The 25,408-nt window shown below is 39.3% G+C and overlaps 1 protein-coding gene and 1 pseudogene across 2 annotated transcripts in view; one reads left to right on the top strand and one right to left on the bottom strand.

The window, feature by feature from the left end:
• The window catches only part of PLCL1 (phospholipase C like 1 (inactive)), a 365,077-nt gene that overhangs the window by 43,571 nt on the left and 296,098 nt on the right, over positions 1-25,408 (bottom strand). For both annotated transcript variants that reach the window (XM_047720906.1, XM_047720907.1), the window contains 2 exons: positions 20,349-20,424; positions 18,147-18,256 (listed from right to left, as the gene is read on the bottom strand). In XM_047720906.1, coding sequence (XP_047576862.1) covers positions 18,147-18,256; positions 20,349-20,424 — 186 coding nt within the window. The remainder of the gene's footprint in view (positions 1-18,146; positions 18,257-20,348; positions 20,425-25,408) is intronic.
• LOC125095047 (60S ribosomal protein L6-like) lies at positions 15,111-16,048 on the top strand (annotated as a pseudogene).

The following is a 25,408-nucleotide window of genomic DNA, read 5'->3' as shown; positions in this document are numbered from 1 at the left end:
TTCAAAGAAGATGCACAGAATAACCAATAAGCACATGAAAAAATATTCAACATCATTAATCATTAGAAAAATGCAAACCAAAAAAACTATAATGAGATACCACCTTACACCTATTGGGAAGGCTACTATGAGAAAGAAGGAAGGAAGAAAAGAAGAAAGGAAAATAAGCATCAGCAAAGATGTGTAGAAATTGGAATTCTTGTGTACTTTTGGTAGGAATGCAAAATGGTACAGCCAATGTAGAAAACAGCTTGATGGTTCCTCAAAAATATTAAATGTAGACTTGCCATATGATCCAATAATGCCACTTCTGGGTTCCAAAGAATTGAAAGAAGTGAAATCAGGGTCTCAAAGAAATATTTGTACATCCATGTTTATAGCAGCATTATTCACAAAAGCTAAAACATGAAAGTTTTCAAGTGTCCATCAACAGATGAATGGATAAGCAAAATGTGGCATTTATAGGACTTCCAGGGAAAATGGCAAGGTAGGAAGACCTTAAGCTCATGTTCTCCTATGAATACAACTAGATAATATTAACATCAGTGTAAATAACCCAGAAAAAGACCCTGAAAACTGGCAGAACAAAGTCTCCACAGTTAAATATAGAGAAAGGGCTTCACTGAAGAGGGTAGGAAGGGCAGAGATGTGATCGGGAGCTAAATGGAGCCCCAGGACTATCTACAGGAGGGAGGGAAGACATGGACATGGGTAGAGGAGTGAAACAGACTCACACTGGGGAGCCCACAAAGGACGATGCTCATAACATTTGCCTTTGAAAACTAGAGAAGCCAAATTTCATGAGTTCTTACAATGAGTGAGATTTAAAACCTGTAACTTTAAAGATTAGTAGGCTCACAGGAAAGTTGGGAGGGCAATGGGAAACTGAGTCCCTGCCCTTAAAAAGATAGCACCACAGGGGCACCTGGGTGGCTCAGTGGGTTAAGCCTCTGCCTTCGGCTCAGGTCATGATCTCAGGGTCCTGGGATCGAGCCCCGCATCGGGCTCTCTGCTCAGCAGTGAGCCTGCTTCCTCCTCTCTCTGCCTGCCTCTCTGCCTACTTGTGATCTCTCTCTCTCTCTCTCTGTCAAAAAAAAAAAAAAAAAAAGATAGCACCACAAACAGCCCCACAGAGATACAGCACAGAGAGGCACTTTGAAAAATGTCTGGAATAAATGAGAGTGAGATCTGTTTACCAACCTCAGAACATGTGGTGGAGAGGCAGGGATATTGGGAGATCTCCCCAGTAACAAGCCCTTTCCTTCACCCACTATGCAACCTAAACACGAAGCCAGGTGTGGAAATCAGCATGGAGCAAACACTTGCTAACTTACTAACAGTGCACCCCATCCCTGCATTCCCCTGCAGACACACCAACTTCAGCCAGGCTTCTGTTTCAGGTCTACTCCCATAACACACCAGCACAAACCTTGCTAACACTGCCACCCTGCCCCTGTGTGCTTCTGCAGTTCCACTCCCTCCAATTTGCTTTTGGCTTGAGCCCATCCAAAGCAGTGCCAAAAGCCTGGCAGTATGAAAACAACCCCAACAGGAGTCAGTACCACTCCAAGTAATGCCTTCCCTGGAGAAAGGGAAAGATAACCACATACACCAGTCAGACTGTGGCTCATGTACTGGGCTGGTAGTAGATATCTGGTCTAACTCCAGACCCCACCTACCAACAAAAGATCCTAAGAGCACAACACAGGGGAAGCACTACTGCATCTCTCACAAATGCTTGGTCTTATTCAGTTCAAACCCTGAGCAGCCCCAGACTGGCCCACCGACAACACAAGGACAAAGCCCTGCCCATAGTGGGCAAAGAGAACAATCGCAGGCAACTGCACTGAAGGAAATTTGCTCAGCCACAACAGCAGTGTGCATACCACACACATAGAAGATAGCCCTCAAGTGCCGATTCTGGTGAACAGGGGACACTGCAGAGAACTAAAGGGCTTCCCCATAAGGCCAACTACTCTCAAGAACTGGAGACACAACTGACTTTCCTAACACAGAGATGCAGACAGAGAGAGTTAGACAAAACAAGGAGACAGAGGAATATGTCCCAGGTGAAAAAACAGGACAGTCATAGCAAGAGACTGAAATGGAGATAAGTAATAAGTCTGATAGAAAATTGAAGTAATGCCATAAAGATACTCACTGGACTTGAAAAAAGAGTGGAGGATCTCTGTGAGACCCTCAACAAAGGGATAGAAAACATAAAAAAGAACCAGTCAGAGATGAAGAACTCAATAACTAAAATTAAAAATGCACCAGATGAAATAAACAGAAGACAAGAGGAGGCAGAACCAGCAACCAGAGGTCAGAGAAGTGAAAAACGATCAAGATGAAAATGTGAGAGAAAAAAAATAGTACAAAATGGAAATAGACTTAGGGAACTCAGTGATACCATCCAACATAATAATATTCACATTATACGGCTGCCAGAAGGAGAAGAGAGAGAAAAGGAGCAGAAAATTTTTCAAAGAAATGATGGCTGAAAACTTCCCAAATCTAGGAAACAGAAATCCAGATCCAGGGGGGACAGTAGCCCCCAACAAATCAACCCAAGGAGGTCCACACCAAGACATATAGTAATTAAAAATAGCAAAATGTGGTGATAAAGACAGAATTTAAAAAAACAAAAAGAACAGCAAGAGAAATGAAAACAGTTATATGCAAGGGAAACCTCATCAGACTATAACTGATTTTTCACCAGAAACTTGGGAGGCCAGAAGAAAGTGACATGATATATTCAAAGTGCTAAAGGAAAAAGACCTGCAGCCCACAATACCCTATCCAGCAAGGCTATCATTCAGAATAAGAGTAGCAATAAAGAGTTTCCCAGACAGACAAAAAAAAAAAAAGTTAAAGGAATTCATGAAAACTAAACCAGACCTATAAGAAATGATAAAAGGTACTCTTTGAGGTGAAAGGAAAGACCATAAATAGGAGTAAGAAAAGTAAGAAGCACAAAAGCAGTAAAATTAAGTATATCTATAAAAATCAGTTAAGGGATTCACAAAGTAAAAGGATGTAAAGTATGAGAGCATATTACAAAAACCAATGGAGAGAAGAGTAAAGAATTAGTTCAAACTTAGGCGACCATCATCTTACTGTAGACTGCTATATGCATAAGATATTATATACAAGCCAAATGGTAACCACAAATCTAAAACCATTAACATTTAAAAAATAAAGAAAGGATAACTAAAAAAGCCAACTGATTGTGAGAGAAGAGAGCAAGAGAAGGAAGGGACAGAGAAGAACTATAAAAACAACCATAAAAGCAACAAAGTGGCAATAGGTACATATCTATCAAGGATTGCTTTGAATGTAAACGGACAACATTCCAATCAAAAGACATAGAGTGAGAGAATGAGTAAAAAGGCAAAACCCATCTATATGCTGTCTACAAGAGACTCATATGAGACCCTTTTAGACACAAGCAGATTGAAAGCAAAGGGATGAAAAAGCATTTATCATGCAACTGGAAATGAAAGAAACCTTATACTGGACAAAATAGATTTAAAACAAAGACTATAACAAAAGAGAAAGAAGAATACTATAAAATTATAAAAGGAACAATCCAACAACAAGATATAACAATTCTAAGTATTTATGCACCCAATATGGGAGCACCCAAACACATAAAGCACTTAACAACAAACATAAAGGCACTAATCGACAGTAATACAATAATAGTAGGAAATTTTAACACCCCACTTATATCAATGCATAGACCATCCAAACAGAAAATCAATAAGGAAACAGGGGCACTCACTCAATTAAACATCTGTCTTCAGCTCAGCTCATGATTCCAGGGTCCTGAGATCAAGCCCCACATCAGGCTCCCTGCTCAGAGGGGCGTCTGCTTCTCCCTCTGCCCCTCCCCTATGCTCTCTCAAGCTCTCTCTCTCTCTCACTCTGTATCAAATAAATAAATAAAATCTTAAAAAAAAAATGAATGACCCATTGGACCAAGTGGATCTAGCAGACATCCTAAAACAGCAGAATATACATTCTTTTCAAGTACACATGGAACATTCTCCAGAACAGATCACATACTGAGTCACAAGTCTCAACACATTCAAAAAGATTGAAGTCATACCATGCATCTTTCCTGACTACACACAACGAAACTAGAAATCATCCATAATGATGAAATCTGGAAGAACACAAATACACGTAGGTTAAATAACATGCTACTAAACAGTAAATGGATCAACCAAGATCAAAGAGGAAATCAAAAAATATATGGATACAAATGAAAATGAAAACACTGGCGGTCCAGAATCTTTGGGATGCAGCACAGCATTGCTAAGAGGGAAGTTTATAGCAATACAGGAATACCTAAGAAGCAATAAAAATCTAAAATAAATAACCTACTTTTACACTTCAAGAAGCTAAAAATAAAGAACAAATGAAACCCAAAACCAGTAGAAAGAAGGAAAAAATAAAGATTAGAGCAGAAATGAATGAAATAGAACTAAAAACAACAATAGATTAGATTGATGAAACCAGGGGCTGGTTCTTCAAAGAGATCAACAAAACTGATAAACATTTAGCCAGATTCATTAAAAAAAGAAGAAGAAACAAGAGAAAAAGAGAGAGGGGACTCAATTTTAAAAAATCAGAAATGGAAGAGAAGAAATAACAATTGACACCACGGAAATGCAAAGGATTATAAAAGAACATTATGAAATTATATGCCAACAAATTGGACAATCTAGAAAAAATGAATAAATTCCTAGAATATATAGTCTCCCAAAACTGAACCAAGAAGAAATGGAAAATTTGAACAGACTATCAGCAATGAAATTGAAGCAGTAATCAAAAAACTCCCCAACTAACAAAAGTCCTGGACTTTTGTCCAGGTGAAAGGTGAATTCTATGAAATATTTAAAGAGAATCCAAACCAATTCTTTTCAAACTATTCTAAAAAACAGAAGAGGACAGAAATCTTCCAAATTCATTCAAGAGGCCAGCATTACCCTGATACCAAAACCAGGTAAAGACCCTACAAAAAAAGAAAAGTGCAGGCCAATATCTCTCAAGAACATAGATTAAAAAAAAAAAAATCCTCAGCAAAATATTAGCACACCAAATCCAGCAATACCTTAAAAATAATCATTTACCACAATCAAGCAGGATTTATTCCTGGGATGCAAGTGTGGTTCAATATTTGCAAAACAATCAATGTGATACATCACATCAATAAAAGAAAGGATAGGGCGCCTGGGTGGCTCAGTGGGTTAAGCCGCTGCCTTCGGCTCAGGTCATGATCTCAGGGTCCTGGGATCGAGGCCCGCATCGGGCTCTCTGCTCAGCAGGGAGCCTGCTTCCCTCTCTCTCTCTCTCTCTGCCTGCCTCTCCGTCTACTTGTGATCTCTCTCTGTCAAATAAATAAATAAAATCTTTAAAAAAAATAAAATAAAATAAAGGATAAAAGCTACATGATCATTTCAGTAAATGCAGAAAAAGCATTTGACAAAGTACAATATCCATTCATGATTAAAAAAAAAAAAAACTCAACAAAGTAGGTTTAGAGGGAACATACCTCAACATAATAAAGGCTGTATATGAAAAACCCACAGCTAACATCATACCCAAAAGTGAAAAACTGAGAGCTTTTCCCCTAAGATTAGGAACAAGAAAAAGACGTCCACTCTCACCACTTTTATTCAACATAGTATTGTACATACTAGCCATAACAATCAGACAACAAAAAGAAATAAAAGGCATCCAAATTCATAAGGAAGAAGTAAAACTTTCACTATTTGCAGATGACAGGATTCTATATATAGAAAACCCTACAGACTCCATCAAAAACCTACTAGAACTGATAGAACTCAGTAAGGTCACAGGATACAACGTCAATATACAGAAATCTATTGCTTATCTATAAACTAAAATGAAAGAGCAGAAAACAACCCCATTTACAATTACACTTGAAAGAATTAAATACCTAGGAATAAACTAAATAAACTAAAGTAGAAGAAAGATCTCTACTCTGAAAACTATAAAACATTGATGAAAGAAATTGAGGACAACATAAACAATGGAAATATACTCCATGCTTATAGACTGGAAGAACCGATATTGTCAAAGTACCCACACTACCCAAAGCAGTCTACAGATTTAATGCAATCCCTGTGAAAATACCAACAGAAATTTTCACAGAAGTAAAACACATAATCCTAAAATTTGTATAGAACCCAAAAAGACCCAGAATAGCAAAGCAATCTTGAAAAAGAAGAACAAAACTAGACACATCACAATCCCAGATCTCAAGATTTACTACAAATCTATACTAATCAAAACAGTATGGTACTGCCACAAAAAACAGACACAGATCAATGGAACAGAATAGAGAGCTCAGAAATAAATCCACAATTAATCTTTGACAATGGAGGTAAGAATATGCAGTGGGAAAAAGCCTCTTCAACAAATAGTATTGGGAAAACTGGACAGCTACATGCAAAAGAATGAAACTGGACCACTTTCTTGTATCATACACAAAAATAAACTTAAGGATTAAGAACCTAGGGACGCCTGGGTGGCTCAGTTGGTAAAGCAGCTGCCTTCGGCTCAGGTCATGATCCCAGCATCCTGGGATCGAGTCCCACATCGGGCTCCTTGCTCATCAGGGAGCCTGCTTCTCCCTCTGCCTCTGCCTGCCATTCTGTCTGCCTGTGCTTGCTCTCTCTCCCTCTCTCTCTCTGACAAATAAATAAATAAAATCTTTAAAAAAAAAAAAAAAAGAACCTAAATGTGAGACTTGAAACCATAAAAATCCTAGAAGATAGCACAGGCAGTCATCTCTCTGAGGTTGGCCATAACAGCATTTTTCTAGATATATCTCCTAAGGCAAGGGAAACAAAAGCAAAAATAAAAATAAAAAGCTTCTGCACAGCAAAGGAAATAGTCAACAAAACTAAAAGACAACCTAATAAAAGAGAGAAGATATTTGCAAATGATATATTCAATAAAGGGTTAGTACCCAAAATATATAAAGAACTTATATAACTCAACACACAAAAAACAAATAATCCAATTAAAAATGGGCAGAAGGTATAAACAGACTTTTCTCCAAAGAAGTTTACAAATGGCCAACAAACACATGAAAAGATACACAACATCACTCATCATCAGGGAAATACAAATCAAAACCACAATGGGATGCCACCTCACACCTGTCAGAATGGCTAAAATCAAAAATACCAGAAACAAGTATTGAGAGGATGCAGAGAAAAAGAAACCCTTGTGCAGTGTTGGTGGGAATGTGAACAGGTACAGCCACTGTGAAAAACAGCATGGAGTTTTCTCAAAAATTAAAAATAAAAGTACCCTGTGATCCAGAAATTCCACTCCTGGGCATTTACCCAAAGAAAATGAAAACCTTAATTTGAAAAGATAGATGGACTTCTATGTTTATTGCAGCATTGCTTACAATAGCCAAATTATGGAAGTAACACAAGTGTCCATTAATAGATAAATGGATAAAGAAGTTATGAAGATATGATACACACACACACACACACACACACACACACACACTCACAGTGGAATATTACTCAGCCATAAATTAGAAAAGAATCTTGCCATTTGCCACAACATTGATGGATCTAGAGAGTATAAGGCTAAGCAAGTCAGTCAAAGACAAATGCCATATGATTTCACTCATATGTGGAATTTAAGAAACAAAACAAACAGAAAAAAAAAAGAAAAAATTAAAAAACAGACTCTTTAACAATAGAGAGCAAATTGATGGTTACCAGAGGGATGGTGGGTAGGAGGATGGATGAAATCGGTTAAAGGGGATTAACGAGTCCACTTATCTCAAAGAGCACTGAGGATAGAATTGTTTAATCACTACACTGTACACCTGAAACTCATATAACACTATGTTAACTATGCTGGAATTAAACTTAAAAATAAATAAATGTAAAACACAAAAAAAGTATTCATATACAACAGAATATTGTTCAGCTATATAAGAGAAGGAATTTCTGACAAATATTACAACATGGCTGAGCCTTGAGGACATTAGCCTAAGTGAAATAAACCAGTCACAAAAAAAGACAAATACTGCATGACTCCACTTTTATGAGGTACTTAGAGTAGTCAAAAAATCATAGAAACAAAGTAGAATGGTGGTTTTCAGGGGCTGAGTTTTTTTTAATAGATCCCAAATTTTAGTTTTACAAGATGAGAAAAGTTATGGGCATGGATGATGGTGACGGTTGCACAGCACTATGAATATATTTAATACCGCTGAAATGTATGTTTAAGAATAGTTAAAATGGTAAAATTTATGTTCCATATACTTTAGCACAATAAAAAAATTATAATAATAAAAACTTTGGGAATCAAAAATTCCCAGAAGATGGTAAGTACAGATCATCTTACTGGACAGAGCAATCAGGAAGGGAAAATATGGCAGTGGGGAAGATTGTAGTGAGAGTCTGTGAAGTGAGACTAGAAACTGAATGTAATTAGGGCTTGGTGGGGCCATAGGTTAAAAAGAAAACAAAACAAAGGAGGGGGATTAACACATAGAAGAGAAGGTGTATAAATAGAGAGATAGGTTTAGTGACAAAAGGATACTGTGTTTAAACCATGTAATGAGTTAAGCGCAGAGAAAGATTGCAAATAACTTTTAATCATAAAAATGCAAAGACCGGGGCGCCTGGGTGGCTCAGTGGGTTAAGCCGCTGTCTTCGGCTCGGGTCATGATCTCAGGGTCCTGGGATCGAGTCCCACATCGGGCTCTCTGCTCAGCGAGAAGCCTGCTTCCCTCTCTCTCTCTCTCTGCCTGCCTCTCCGTCTACTTGTGATCTCTGTCAAATAAATAAATAAAATCTTTAAAAAAAAAATGTGAAGACCTAGAAGGACTTGATCTATCATAAAATCTGATCTCATCCTTTGGTGAGAAAGATAATTTAATTTTTAAAGAATTATTTATTTATATATTTGACAGGGAGAGAGCACAAGCAGGGGGGACTGGCAAGAGGGAGAGGGAGAAGCAGACTCCCCGGAACAGGGAGCCTGATACAGGGATCCCAGGACTTTGGGATCATGACCTGATCTGAAGACAGATGCTTAACCAACTGAGCCACCCAGGCATCCCCAGATAATCTAATTTTTAAAAATTATACTACTTGCAGATTTTTAAATTCATGTCTAACTTCCTGTAAGTCTAAACTCTTAGATAATTAATTCTAAGATAAAATAGGTACTCACAGCTCAAAATTTTGTTACTTTGTATGTATTATTAAAAAGTATTTTCTTTAAAGAATTAAAAGCTGTGTGTGTATGTGTGTCTAGTCTCTTTATTCAGAATTAAAAGCCTTGTTTAAAACTCTTTGAAAGTTCCCGTCTCAGGATTGGTGACTTAAAAGCTCTTCAATTTTTGCCTGTCAGTCTCCTTTCTTCTCAATGAAAGCGTGAGGAATTTGCCTACAGGGACTTCACCTCTCATTTCTAAATCATCTCAGGTTTGTTATTCAAAGGAAGATTCCAGAACTTCTCCAAAAGCTTAGGTCATAAAGGATAGACTAAGCAACTGAGAAGCAGAGGAATGGGCTGAGGAAGGAACAGGAGAAGGAGCATGGCCTTTGCAAAGCTCTTGCTGGCAGCACAGCTCTGGAAACTTCCTCCGCCTCATGGAGCTGTGGAGGCTGGCAAGGTCTAGTCTGAAAGCCAGTGAACAGTGTAGCTGTCCAAGAGAAACAGGAGGAGGTTGGCTGGGTTCTCAGGGTGGGTCCAGGGTCGGCCCTCAGCTTTGGTATTTTTGTTATTTTGTTTTGCTTTCCTAATCCCAGTGGTATCTGCCCAAGTGCTCAATTACATCCAATCACCCCAGAGTGTTCAGGCAAGCCCTGGGGAGCTGATTCACACTGTCCAAGCTCATAGGAGATGCACTGGTGAAAAAGGAAGTTAACTGACTCATTTACAAAGAGAAATGTAACTTCCAGGCAGATAGGACGAATTATGTCACGTGGTCCATCTATCCCCTCACCATCAGAACAGGATACTTGGAAAGACAAGTTGAGAACAGAGTGGCTTGATGAATGCAGTGTGGTAACAGGGAGAACAGGTGGTCCGAAGCTATACTCTTTGTAGGGACACACTGCCAAGGTGACTGGAATTCTCATGTTACCTGCACAGGACACTTACTCCTTTAAGATACCAACTATAAAGCGTTTAGTACAATACTAAGAACATAGTAAGCACTCAGTTAACCTATCATTATTATGGTGCTGTCAATATCCTGACAGTAGAGGGTAGTGGGCTGACAGCATGGGCTCTGGATTTAGTTCCTTGCTCCACCGCTCAATTCCCACATGCCAATGGGAATGTTACTTAACGTCTCCAGCCTCAGTTTTTTAAATCTATAAAACAGGTGTAGTAACAGCAACTTTACAGGGTTCTCCTTAAAATGACGTAAGATGTTGTGTGAAAATCACTTAACTGCCTATTGTAAGCAGTGAATGCTAGTTATTAGTAATAAAAATAACAGTTATACAGCACTTTTTATATGCTGGAGACCACTTTACATATATCAACTTCCTTAGTCCTCACATAACCCTATGAGGTGGGTGGGTGTTGTTGAAGAACCTCATTATAGTCACCAAAATCTGCTCCCTCTCCTCTTTTCTTTTAAGATTTTATTTATTTATTTGACAGAAAGAGAGGGAACACAAGCAGGGGGAATGGGAGAGGGAGAAGCAGGCTTCCTGCTGAGCAGGGAGTCCAAAGCAGGGCTCGATCCCAGGACCCCGGGATCATGACCTGAGCCAGAGGCGGACACCCAATGACTGAGCCACCAGGTTCCCTCTCCTTGAGGAAACATACCTGCCCCGCTCCACTGCAGTCGGATCTGACCTTGTGGCTTGCTTTTGCCAGTCAAATGTATGTAGAAGGAACACCTGACACCACTCGGCAGAAATCTTTAAAACCAATCTGTGCCGCCCTACCTCCAGCATTGTAGAAGCATTAGATAGAGCTCCTATTAGCTCGAGTTCCTAAGTGATACTTGCTACTTGTATGTCTTGTGATGGACATCCAGTGCAAGCAAGAAGTACGCTATTATTGGGGCGCCTGGGTGGCTCAGTCAGTTAAGCGTCTGCCTTCAACTCAGGTAATGATCCCAGGGTACTGGGATCGAGCCCCACATTGGACTCCCTGCCAGCGGGAAGCCTGTTTCTCCCCAGCTGCCATTCCCCCTGCTTGTGCTAGCTCTCGGTCTCTCTCCATTGCTCTCTTTGTGTCAAATAAATAAATGTAACCTTTTAAAAAAAGGAAAAAGGAAATAAAAGAAATAAGCTATTGTTTTAAGCCCCTGATGTTTTCAGAGTTTTGTTTCCACGGCACAGTCTATCTCAATTGACTCAGAAGCACAGAGGCAAAAGGAGATTTTTCCAAGGCCACACGGCTAGAGTGTCTGGATTCAGAGTCTATACTCTTAACTACTTTGCCTTACGTTTCTTAACAATTCATAGTAATATCAATATAAGAAGAGTTTATTGTTAATACATGGTTATTCTTGGGGGTCTGTTTCTTTAGACTTCGTAAATGGTGGTTCTTTTGTGAGAGAGTTGCCTCAGGAGGAAAGCTAACCTCTCTTCAGCTTCTGCAGCCAACAGCCAGCAGCTGCCGGAAACACCACTGGAGCAGTTCTCCATAGACAGCACAGAGGACACTGGACATGATCTTTCTTTATATAAACTCAGAGCAGCCTCCAGGGACACAGTCACTATGGCTGCCAGGAGATCCTGACTTGGTACACACGGAATCACAAAGAATGATTAAAAATGTCCACGGTCATTCAGCGTCTTCATACCTCTTCTTAATAACACATCATCCTGCTGTCCTTCTCCTACCTCTCAACAATGAGCAAAGCCTTCAAGCGGGTCTGCAGGCTCTGTTAGAAAGTTATTACCACAATGACATCCATTTAATTTCCCTTATTCAGCAAGATCCCCCAGAGATGTGGGGGCCTGAAATTTGGGGACCAAAAAGAGAGTCTGCCTGCATGAGCAACGCAGCACAGGTACCGGAGGAAAAGTGACAAGCCTCAGCCTCTGCTCTTCCCAAGGAAAAGGAAACTGTTGCCAAGATAAGAGCCAAAGAAGCAGAGGCTTAAACAGTAATAAAAAGCCAAAAGTTGGGCAGAAAAAGATTAGTCATGTTTAATGAACATAAATCCATAAAAGAAACTTGTGTTTTTTTTTTAATGGCACACACTGGAATGAATTAAATTACAAGCTGGAAATCTATCTAGGGAAAGTAGAAGTACATATCAATTAATAGAAGTACTCAGTGATGAAGTAATGATTCATTCATAATTTAATACAACTAGTAATCAATGAAATTTATGAACAAATAAGAAGTTAGCCATTTCCTAATATTTTATTCCTTTCTAAGCTCTAGTGACCACCTACCATCATAACTTTTCCTTTACAATAAAATGTTCACTAGTTACATTTTTTCAGTATTATTTTTACTTATCTCTACGTGACACATCTCTAGCCTGCTAAAATTGATTTTTTCATCAAGTTTTTAAAAATATAAAGATAATGGAATTTAGTTCCTTAAAATTGCCAACAGGCCAAGTTAGAAAAATATATATTGGGAAAGCTCATTAAAAATGGGCTCCTGCATGGCTCAGTTGGTTGGGCGACTGCCTTCGGCTCAGGTCATGATCCCGGAGTGCCAGGATCGAGTGCCACATCGGGTTCCCAGCTCCATGGGGAATCTGCTTCTCCCTCTGACCTTCTCCCCTCTCATGTTCTCTCTCTCACCCGCGCTCTCTCTCTCTTAAATAAATAAATAAAATCTTTTTAAAAATGCTACTCATGGATTCTTTTTTTTTTAAGATTTCATTTATTTATTTGACAGAGACAGTGAGAGAGGGAACACACGCAGGGGGAGTGGGAGAGGGAGAAGCAGGCTTCCTGCAGAGCAGGGAGCCTGATGTGGGGCTCAATCCCAGGACCCCGGGATTATGACCTGAGCTGAAGGCATGTGATTAACAATTGACTCACCCACGCACCCCTTGTGTGTTCTTCCTAATTTCAGTTTTTAAGGCTGTGTAACTGCCTTACAATGAAGTTCTTTTTATACTTGAGGAGTCAAGTCACTCTGGATGGAATCCAAGACTTTAAGTGAATTCTACTTTATAACACATTGTGTTTTATCAGTGACACAGTATAAATTCATATCTCTCTTCCAAAAGATTTTCAGAACTCTCATGAGTGAAACACTTCCAAAATTAATAACAACTTACTACAATAGGTTAACTAAGTAAATGAAGTTGTAGCATCTTTTTCTGGAAGACTTAAAGAACTTGGAAAATTCCCATTGTAAAATTTTAATATGATGTTAATGACCAAATAAAATTCTTTTCTGAAGGACAGCACAGAGAAAAGACAGATGGGAGGAACTCTTAATGTGTGAGGGTAGGATGAAATGGAGCTATCTTTGTCCAATGATTATCTGGGAAATATACTGAAGACTGAGTCATTGAGACATGTTTCATCATACCACTACAAATAAACACAATGGCTATTTAAGGAGTTCAAGTTTGTGCTCAGCAATGAGAAAGAAAGAAAAGGATAAGAGGAAAATGTTATAGTTGGCTATTGGCATATGGCTAATGTGTGGGGAAATGCAAAAAGTTCTGTTAAGCAAGTCCCTAATCTGAGCCCATGCACGGTGCTAAAATATGAATGGAAGAGAAAAAAAAAAAAATACATGGATGGGAGCTTCTAGGACCATCTTGATTTCAGCCTTCTTGCGGGATCCTAAGTCCTCATCTCTGGCTTTTAAAATGTGGACACTAAGTGTAATTCATATCTATTGTATTATAGAGCTATTCATCTTTGTCTCTGCAAGTCTTTCTCTAGCTTCCCTTTCATGTATTAATATCAGATCAATGTAATACTGAATTGTAGGAAACATAAATTATTTATTTTTTAGTCTCAGCTCAGTTTGTTTGAAAGTCAGTCCCCCCTTCCACCATTTCTTGCTCTAACCCACCATTTCCCTGCAGGCACATCTGTCATATTTTTTAGCCTCTCCCTTACTTGTGGGAACGTACATTGGAATTAAGTATGTTTAGCTACATGAACCCACATATTTAAACAATGTTAATAATTCCTCACTCCCTTCCCCTAAACAGTGGAGAGTACTTATATAAACTGTATATAAGGAAACCCTTCCAGTTGGCAATGCACAATTTTATAGTGGTCTCTGCCATAGCCTAGTAATTCAGTGAGTATGTCTTATGAGTTTGGTTATTACTCATTCAACCAGTTGTAAGCAACATAAACTGAACCTAGAAAACTTAAGAAAAAGGGCATTTACTGGAAGATGTTAGGAGCTTGGAAAATCAATAGGAAGGCTAGAGAACAAAGTAGGAATTAAGATACAAGAAATAAAGGGAGAGTGTCAGAAGGATCTTCTCAGTGAAGCACCATTAGACTAAAGAGCCGCCCAAAGAGCCCAGCCTCTGTCCCTCAGCTAAAAATTAAAATTCCAGGGGCCCCTGGGTGGCTCAGTTGGTGAAGCATCTGACTGGATTTTGGCTCAGGTCATGATCTCAGGGTCATGAGATCAAGCCCCATGTCAGGCTCCACACTGGGCATGGAGCCTGCTTGGGATTCTCTCTCTCTCTCTGTCCCTGTCCTCACTCTCTCTCTCACTCAAAAAAAAAAAAAAAAAAAAAAAAAAAGCCAAATTCTAAGAAGGTCATTTGTTCAGCACTTGTGGAGAGAGCCCCTGATTAACAAGCCCACAAAATGCAATAAGGAAAAGGAAATATTAAAAGTTGAGGAAAATTCACTCTTCTTACTTAAGTTCTTAGCACTCAAGCTGAAATACCAGCAGTTAGTTCACAAACTGTAACAGTAGAATATTGATCATGTTTCAAAAGGTCTGTCTTAGCATGTCATGTACAGCATTTGCTCAGCCCCATCTAGCATCCTTCTCTGTTGTTAAACCAAACCAACACAGAAACCAACCTCAGAAAAGAGTGAATGACCTTAAGTCATAGGTTAATAAAGAAACGAGAAATTATATCTCAATTTAAAAATTAGTTGACTTAAGCTCTTTCCCATCTTGCAAGATGGCGGGCGAAAAAGCTAAGAAGCCGGATACTAAGGAGAAGAAACCTGAAGCCAAGAAGGCTGATGGTGGTGGCAAGGCTAAGAAGGGTAACCAGAAGGCTAAAACCCCGAAGAAGGGGAAGCCCCACTACAGCCGAAACCCTGTCCTAGTCAGAGGAATTGGCAGGTACTCCCGATCGGCTATGTATTCCAGAAAGGCCATGTACAAGAGGAAGTATTCGGCAGCAAAATCCAGGGTTGAAAAGAAAAAGAAGGAGAAGGTTCTTGCTACCATCACAAAACCAGTTGGTGGTGACAAGAACGGTGGTACCCGAGTGGTTAAACTTCGCAAAATGCCTAGGTATTATCCTACTGAAGATGTGCCTCGAAAGCTGTTGAGCCACGGCAAAAAACCTTTCAGTCAGCATGTGAGAAAACTGCGAGCTAGCATCACCCCTGGGACCATTTTGATCATCCTCACTGGGCGCCACAGAGGCAAGAGGGTAGTTTTCCTGAAGCAGCTGAGCAGTGGCTTGCTACTTGTAACTGGACCTCTGTCCCTCAATCGAGTTCCTCTGCGTAGAACACACCAAAAATTCGTCATTGCCACTTCTACCAAAATTGATATCAGCAGCGTGAAAATCCCCAGACATCTCACTGATGCTTATTTCAAGAAGAAGAAGTTGCGTAAGCCCAGACACCAGGAGGGTGAGATCTTCGACACCGAAAAAGAGAAATACGAGATTACAGAGCAGCGCAAGGTTGATCAGAAAGCTGTGGACTCACAAATTCTGCCAAAAATCAAGGCTGTTCCTCAGCTTCAGGGCTACCTCCGCTCTGTGTTTTCTCTCACAAATGGAGTTTACCCTCACAAGTTGGTGTTCTAAATTTCCTACAAAGAACCTAATTAAATAACTGATCAATTAAAAAAAAAATTAGTTGACTTAAAAATTTATTAAAGAAGATAAGAAAAACAACAAACTTGTTCCTCCAATGGTCATCGTCACCTGCCAAAAGTAATAGCGTATGTGGGTGTGTAAAGAGAGTGCCTAGTCTTAAGCACGATGACTCAGATTTGTATGTACTACCTCATTTAACTGTCACCAAACCCTGAGTGTTAATATTATTGTCACCCTAATATTATCGTCAACCGTCAGAGGGATCCCATAACTTGGCTAAATTTTCACAGCTGTAAGGCAATCTGAACGTGGAGTCGGACTCACCCCCAGACTAGGCTGACTAGACTCAATCACATGGGCTGAGTTTTACAGGAGGCAGGAGGACAGTGTAGTGTAGAACCATGGGCATGAGTTGAAATCTCAGCTTTGCCACTTACTGGCTGAAGGCAAGAAATTTAAACCTCACTTAGCCTCAGTTTCCTCATCTGTGAGATGGGGAGAGTCACACCAGGGTCAGAGTGAGTCGCTGCAAGGTCATCCCATCCTTGCAAAGAGGAAAGGGGAAATGTATATAAACTGCTTAGCCATGAGTGCTTGTCACATATTACTTACTGAGTAACTGAAGGCTATTTTTAGTTATACGTCTGTGTCCCTTGGTAGACTAGTCCTCAAGGTTCCAGTGTTACTCTGGATATTTCTATCCATAGCACCTCTCTCAGTGACCGGCACATTAACAAGCCCACATAAGTATTTGCTGACCAGAAAGTGTATCAGCATGCACGCTGTCGAGTCGTACTCTAATATTAGAAAATAAGCTCTTCCTTATATTAACGCTCCTCTCTACTCATTAAAAGAGATGATGCCTATTTTCCACAACCCTACTCCCTGGCCTCAGACTTCAACTCATGAGGTCAGGGATGGTACCTCTTCTGTTCTCTGTGGATCCTCAATGCTTAGCACAGAGCCCAGTACATAGTGGTAGGTTAACAAATACTTGTGAACTGAATTTTTAATAAACATTTGTGATATATCTTTCAGTTTATCTAGCACTTTCATTTAAACATATTTCTCAGCAGAGCAAGTTCAGCATATCTCTTTGGCACCAGACTGCCTGGGTTCAAACTCCACCACCATCATTCACTAGCACCATGGTCTTGGGTAATATACCTAAGTTTTTAATGCCTCCATTTTCTCACCTGTAAAATGAGACTATTAATAGTATTGGGGGGCACCTGGGTGGCTCAGTTGTTTAAGCACTTGCCTTCTGCTCAGGTGATGATCCCAGGATCCTGGGATTGAGCTGGCATTGGCAGAGGCAGGGGATGTCTAAGAGGAAGTCTGCTTCTCCCTCTCCCTTTGCCCCTCCCTCCCAACTCATGTGTGTATGCCCTCTCTCTCTCTCTCAAACAAATAAAATCTTTAAAAAATAATGATAGTATTGGGTTGTGTGTATTAAAATGTTAATTTATATAAAGCCTGTAAAACAGTATGTGGGACATAGTAGGTCTTTAAACTTCAGCAATGAGTAATTTTGTTCGTGGCTGTTTTCTTCCCATCACACTGTCAGTAATAAATTATTCCAACTGCCTAAATCATCTCTCTTTTCACATAAGAAAATATGAAAAGTGGCATCTTTATTTCAAAATCCTAAAATCAATTTTCAGAAGAGCAAATCATAATCTCCAGAAACTGACTTCCAAAGCTATTTGTAAAAATAAATGTATTTATAGAAACTCTTCTTAAAATAAAATAATCCTAAATGGCTCCAGATATTCTGTAGTTTAAAGCTCTTCCAAATCACTCGTGCTGGATCCTTGTCCCACAACATTTGGCGTTATTCTTTCCACAAACAAGAACAGCTATATTGACTTGAGGAGAAGTGTTCATTTGAGTAAAAACACGGGCTGGTGGAATTAGGTCGCGCTGTCCTCTGTTTCCACCACAACCCTCATTTGCTCTATTACGGCAAAGAGTATGTCAATCTCCCCATCCCTTAGAGCATGAACCTGGTGATTAGGCCACACATTACTTGAAAATTCCAATCACTGTATTTAACCACTGATGCTTTTCTACACATTCAAGAGATGAGCAGGAAAAAAATAAAGGCAAAGAGGCACCTGAGAATTTCATTTACCTTCAATACTGTAATGTTCCAAGCAAAGCTCTCAGTTGCCTTGTTGAGTTTTCTTCCTTTCAAGCCTTCTTTTGCCCCTAGATTATGAAGTTCCTCATGGAATTCCATCCCTTTGAAAAAAAGAACATATAAGAATTATTACTATAAATTTCAGAAAAATGGGCATCTTATAATGAAAAATTTCCCATTCCTTTCCTCTCATAGTTTTGAAAACCCTGAATTAAATGTTCATTCCCATTCTGTTCGTCCCCACCAGTGGCTATCCTTAGGGGCAAACTAACAATAACCAATGCATTAGACCAAATTACATTTTGAACAGCCAGGAACCACCAGATAAAGACATAAGAAGGAGGTTAAGAACCAAATTCTTCTAGTAGATTAAATGTGTCTTGTTTGTCTTCTACCTGGTTTTTATGTGAAATGGTATAATGTATGACAATGTGTGATGGCTAACCATATGTGACAGATGCACTTATTTTAATTTTCCTTATAAGCCACCCATATGGTTTGACAGTAGACCCTGGAGTCCATATGGATAATGATGTTAATAAATAAATGTTGAGTAAAAATAAAAAGATGTTTTATAAATAGCGTTTCTGGAAACAACTAAATACTGCAGATTTGGGAATGGCCTTAAAGTTATTTTTAGCTCAACCATTTCTCAAGCTTGACTACTATAAAAAATATCACCATCCTCAGAGTTGAGAATCACACTTTCTTCCGGACAGCTTACGCCATCTTTGGAAAGCTATGACTGATTGCAAGCCAAAGTCTGTCTCCCTGAAATCTTTACTCCTTGGTGCTAGCTAGACCCAGACCAGCTAAGTCTAATCTCTTTTCCACTGTGCAACCCTTTAAATCTTTGAAGAAAGATACTCGATAAAATCCACTAGAGTCTTTTCTCCTCCAGATTAAACATTTCAGCCTGTTTCAGCTTTACTAACAATGTCTCTTCTTTAAAGATGACATCCGGGCAGAGCCTCCACATTGCACAGCTTCCTGGAGTTGAGCTTGTAGGGACCTGCATCCAGGAATATCATACTCAAAGTGCACTTGAAGCAGCCCACACAGGGTAGAGATTTACTGCCACCCTCCTTGTTCTAGTTACTCTACTTTTCTAATGCAGCTAAAAACCACATTAACCTTTCCGGCGTTAACACCACAAATATAGTGTATGCTAAGAGCATGATTGTGGGGCTGGACTCACACTCTGGTTCTACTACTTACTAGCCACATAAGTGTGAGTAAGGCCTTGAAATGCTCTGCAATCCAGTTTCCTCACTAGTGAAATGGTGATAACAAGAGAGCTTACCTCAAGGGATTGTGGTTGAAGATTAAATAAGTCAATACATACAAAGCTCTCAAAGTAGTGTCTGGCATATAAAACCATCCTATAGGTACTGGTATTATTTTTGTGCTTTCTGTCAACAGAAACACTTAAGCCTGTGGACCAGTCAGGGAAAAGCACCATTTTTTAAAGTCGATTCTGGGTTCAGAGGTCAGCTCTACCCTGTGCTAATATGGAATCTTGAGTGATTCACTCAATCTCTCAGAATCTCAGATGCCTCATCTATAAGCTGGATACAATGGTGATTACCTTGCAGAATTGTTAAAAGGACGAAGTAACAGTGTGTGTATGCACAGTATCTCATATGCAAATATATCAAGCAATTGTCATTATTGTCATCTTCCTCATCATAATCATTGTGCATGGACATCAAGGAAAACATAAATCTAAGAAAGATAAGAGTATAGCATGTAGATGAAAGTGAATATAGATAAACGGAGGGGTACCCTCACAGATATGTGACCTGTCCCATCCTTAAAGAAAGAACAAATCTAAAATAATGACTAATAAGTGAGGCAAAAGCCTAGGAGATTAATAGGATTATGGCTCAAATTATAAAAATGAGGTGGTTCTTAAGGGACAACATGTAGTAAAGGGTTTTGGCAGACTTTCAAGTAGATTCAGAACAGATCACCTCTCTAGATATCTTTAGACACTCCCCTCTGTGTACATACACCAACCTACTATCACCTCAATTTCTTCTGTACTAAACAAAGACTTCAGTTTAACTCAAAAGAATAGTTAAAGTATGGCACAAAATATTTCAATTTTAAGGGTAGAAACAGAAACTTTAAAAACTACTACAAATTATCATTAAGTTTCTAAACAAAATGGGGCAGAAGTAGGGGGATTACCTGCTTTCTGACACTGCACAATCTTTTCCTGGACTGTATCTGCCATTTCTATGAGAAACCGGCTCTCTTGAATCATCTGTCACAAAATAAACATAGAAAAGTGGTAGTTAGAAGTCCTTAAACCAGCCCATCGGAAGGACAACATACAGAGGGATACTGGCAATAGTGGGGAACCATGGCCTTGGCCACAAGAGACAGAATATGGAAGGATAATGTCTGCTACCACCCCCATCCACTCTAGCTAGACTACTGCTAGAGTCACCTACTTCATAATTATTTCAGTCATATAACATGCTTGGCACCCCATGGGTGACAAATAAACAATTGTTAAATAAATGTATACACATTCTTTAAGTCCCAGATCACATTCATGAACACCTCTTTCCCACCAAGTAACTGCATCTTCAAGGTAAGTGGTACCAGAACAACAGCAAGAAGAATCAGAATGGAGAATCACCTAGTAGTGAGCTAAAGGACAACTGAACACATTGATGAAGTTAGCAGCTTGGATTTGGGCGGCCCAAAGAGAGTAGAGGTCTGGTCCTCCCTCTAAAGGGTTCCAGCACCACTGGCAAGAATGAGAAATGGGTCATGTTTCAGAGCCACCAATTCAACAGAGGTTGTAGGCAATAACCCTGAAATGGTGGTTCCTGCCCTTTATCTTTGGGTAGGAAACAAAAATGTCCAAGAAATACTTAACATACTCAATGAAGTAGGGGAAACAAGAAACTTTTGAGGAGATGGAGAAAAGAAAAACCTGTACCTGAAGAAGAGGGAAGAAAATTGGTAAAGAAGTTGTGATCAGGATAACAGGGGATTGGGGCCCTTCTGAAGAAGTGACTGAAGAAAGGCATCCATTAGACAAATCAACACTTCTTGATATCCAGCAGCTCTTCTCCTCTCAGTAAGCGTTGTCCCATTTCACCTGGCTATTCTATGTTTTGTCTGTCAGAATATTCTGAAGGGAATTCAAGGCAGAAGCCAAAGTGGACATAAAAATATTGGGTAAGTCATTTTTCATAGTTAAATGCTGTTGAACAGATTGTAGTCTTCTACAATCACTGACAATATAAAGTGGTTTATGATTACATATTTTCCAATAGAAAAGAATATTGAATCACATATTTTTAATGCCTAACAACTCAATAGGAGTAAAATCATACATTCATTTAATAATTATCTACTGAGCAGACACTATGTGTAAGCACTGTGGCAAGTATAAAGGGTGTGAGGCATTAAGGAGCAAAAACAGACAAATTTTATCTCCATGGAACTCAGAGTCTAGCAGGGAAGTCTGACCAAATGGATGAATGAAATATGATAATTAATTCAACCAAACAAAATTGAGTTACTCATATTTTCTGCCTAAAGTGGCAGTTTAAAGTAAGTTATTTGGAGGGTTAAATTGACCATCAAAACCATAAAAGTAGATATCCATGAAGGTCTAGACTGAGTCACACATTTTAACTGCATTAATGCTTTCAACTCCCAAGAGGAAGTGGAAGGTTAGTGAGTAACAATTTACTAAATCCCTAACAGTAGCCTGACTTACTGCAGCTTCCAAGTGAATAAAATTTACAAGCAGAGAAAGATTTAATATGAGGGCCATCTGATTTAGTCTTTACTAAGCTTAGAATCTATGCATGTAACATCGACTGAGTTTTATTATATTCTGAAAAGTTATCATATGTTGCAATAGCTAAGTAGTAGACAAAATGTTTTTATGAAACTCAAGCAAGGGAGACATTCATAAATAATGGACACATTTTGTGACTTTATCATAAGCAAAATAGGTAATATAATATACATTTTTATAATCATTTAATTTTAAGACCAAAAGAATCTTAGGTATCATGACCACCCCCTTAATTTTGGAAGGAAGGAGGGAAGGAAGGGAGGGAGGGAGACGTGAAGTGAAGTGAAGTGAAATCTTACAGGAATTAAGATTCTTGTCTAAAAAATAGAACTAATTAATGATGGTACTGGAATTAAACCCCCAGTTACCTGGTATCCACTTACTTTCATGAAAAAATAGCACCCCTCTGATTTTGTCTGGCCTGGCCATATTCCTTGAGAGAATGCATGCCTTCACATACATGCTATCTTTTGAGCCTGAAATACGGCATTTTCAAAGTCACCTGGCCCAGCCTGTCAGGAAAAACATGAGGGCATGCCCATAATCAATCCATTTCAACAAGATTCAAATTTATCCTTTTTAAAGAAAAACTCAAAAAAGTAATAGGATTGATAATTTCCTTTGATAATATCTTGACTGATATCTTAACTCTTATTTCTTTTGGTTTTGCTTTCAGTAGAGAACATATTCTTTGATTTAAAGAAAAAAAAAAACCTCTTTATTGATTTGTGGCCAGTTTTCTTTGCAGTATAATACTAAATATCTCCTCAGTGTTGATCATAAAAGGAATATACTTCCTTCATTCAAAAACACCATACCGTCTTTCTAATAACCTTGAAAGGAAGTGTCATCTTTGCTATGGCTACCTCTTCTACCTAGACGTTCAATCCCACCTCTACTACTTCCCTCAGGAATCCATTCCTAATGACCCCTTCTTTTTTAATCCCAAATCTCTACCTCTCTCCTGACTTTTTCCCTTCTCCCTACACTTCTTATTTTAAAGTAAGTGAACAGAAACAATAACAAAATATTCTACTGGCCACTAATCCTCCTTTAAAAAATTAGCCCACACTCATTGCTTTGACTCAAGCAAGACTCAATCAAGAACTTCAAGTTTAACCTTGGCCTCATCAACTACACCCTGGTCCATCTTCTGTCCTCATTCACTCCCAACTCAGCAGCTGACACCTCTGATCATTCCTCCTTCTTGATTTCTTGGGCACGTTTCTTTTTCGGCTTCACTCTTTCTCTGACTCCTGTACTAACTCTTTCTCCTTTTTTATATCTATACATGTAGGAATCTTTTGAGCTGCCTGGCCTCACCTCTCCATTCTTTCCTTTCACTATTCTTTCCTCATAGTAATTTCATCCATTCCTAGAGCTATGAAATATTATTCTCATGCAGATCATTTCAAAGCTGGTGTTCCCAACACTGCCCCCTCTTCTAAATTCCAGATTCATACTTTCAATGGACTACCACAACAGTTTCTGAAGTAGGGAGGTACGTGCACTCTGGAGCAGAGAGCACAAGATAATACTTTGAGGTGTGAGAAGAAACAATAAGGACTTTTATTCAGGTTTATTTTATCTGTAAAACTAGAACAGAAATTAATCTTTACAGATTGACCCTGCCCCCCTTGCCAAGTCAAGATCAGATTCTCTATTGTGGTAAGTGAAAAAAGACAAGAAAGAAGGGAATTCCACATGGAAGAAGGGCTAACCGCAGCCTCATTTATTGGTTTCTTCCAGAATATTACAACTTACATATGCCTGTAAAGTAGTAGAGCAATACTATTTATAGTGTCTTGTCCTAAATAAACTAAACCTTCCCAGTATGGATTCCTGAGAAGATGAAGATCACCCAAGCACCAGCAAAAACGTGAAGATGGCAGAGCCTCTCCTCATTCCACTCACAGCATGATTTCTTCCTCAGCAACACACACACGTGAAAACGGTGACAGTGGGATCAGATCAACGTATCCAATTACATTAGAAGAGAAAAAGATTTATTTCTATTATTTGTAAGTAAAACTTTTAAAATCCAATGCTAATTTCTATTCCTGATTTGGTTTTTACTGTATACGTTGTTATGTTATTAAGTTTATATCATTTACGAATGAACACATTCTCAAATTTTTACTGAGGAGTTGCCTATGCTGGGTCCTCTCTATTCACCCCTCCAGATCCACTCTCTGTCATGCTCCATGCTGGGGAGGTTGGTCTCTGCAGGTAGCATCAAGCAGGCTCCCTTGCCTGTGACTTCTGTTGGGATGGCCAAAGAGGCCCATCAGCAAGGGATCATGGCAGGAGGTCCGAAGAGAGAAGGCTTAGGATAGTTACTCCCTTCCTGTTGGGACTGTGGCTCCATAGCTTCCTCTCTACAAGACCACAGCTCCTGTGGAGTGGCCCCTCTCTGCCCGGTGCAGATACAACTGTGTGCCCGAATGGCTCCCTCCCCTTCTCCTTTAGGCCTGAGAGTAATGACAGCTTTGCGCTGTTGCTATTGTTGGGGTGCTCACCATCCACTGTTGCTTCTCTACTGCTTACCCTTACTTTTATAACCAAACCCCTCATTTACTCCTTTAATCACCCCTTTGCTATCTGCAGAGAACAAATGAGGTAGAGATGCTTAGACTACCAGATACCTGTGCCTGTAATTTCCAACATTCTCTGTCTCATCCAGACATCCAGGTTCAGATCTCCAACATTCTCTTTGCCTCACTGAATCCAGAAGATAAGCTCCTACATTTTGTCAGTCACCAAGATTTGCCCAACCTGCCACTTTTATCCCTTTGTTTCCTTCTTTAATCACAACACTCCTGGTTTAAGTCCACTCTCTGGACCATCTTTCAAATTCTAGTTGCATCTCAAATGTCATCATTAAAAATATGCTCTTCTCCATCTCATTCACCAATTCCCACCCCAACTCTAGCCAAAAAAAAAAAAAAAAAAAAAAAAGGAAAGAAAAGAAAAGAAAAGAAATATCTCCTATTTTCTTCAAATGCTCACAAAGCTCTCTTGAAGGCACTCAGAGGTGGCTTTGAATCCCTGCTCAGCTACAGGCAGGTTCTGGTTCTTCCCACCTTACTCTTTCTCAATACCACTTTCAGAATCATCTTCCAAAAACATAGCACTACTTACTTCCTGATTTTATCATTTTCTCCTTTGCCTACTGAACGAAGTAAAAAAAATTTTAAACCAGAATTCAAGTCTTCCCATTTGCCTCAGCAACTGTTCCACCCATGGCTCCCTAATCCTCCTAGATCCCTGTATGAATTACGCTTCTCCAAATACAGATCCTACTTGTTCCTCCTTCTACACATTTCTTACTATTAGATAAGTCTCCTTAAGTCATCTCTCCTGGTCAAAATCTTACCAGCTTCCAAGCTCATTTCAGTGCCCCCCTTCCACTGCTGTCCTGATT

This window comes from Lutra lutra, chromosome 3, assembly GCF_902655055.1.
Source record: "Lutra lutra chromosome 3, mLutLut1.2, whole genome shotgun sequence".
Lineage (NCBI taxonomy): Eukaryota > Metazoa > Chordata > Mammalia > Carnivora > Mustelidae > Lutra > Lutra lutra.
This window is presented reverse-complemented; position numbering and strand designations above follow the sequence as displayed.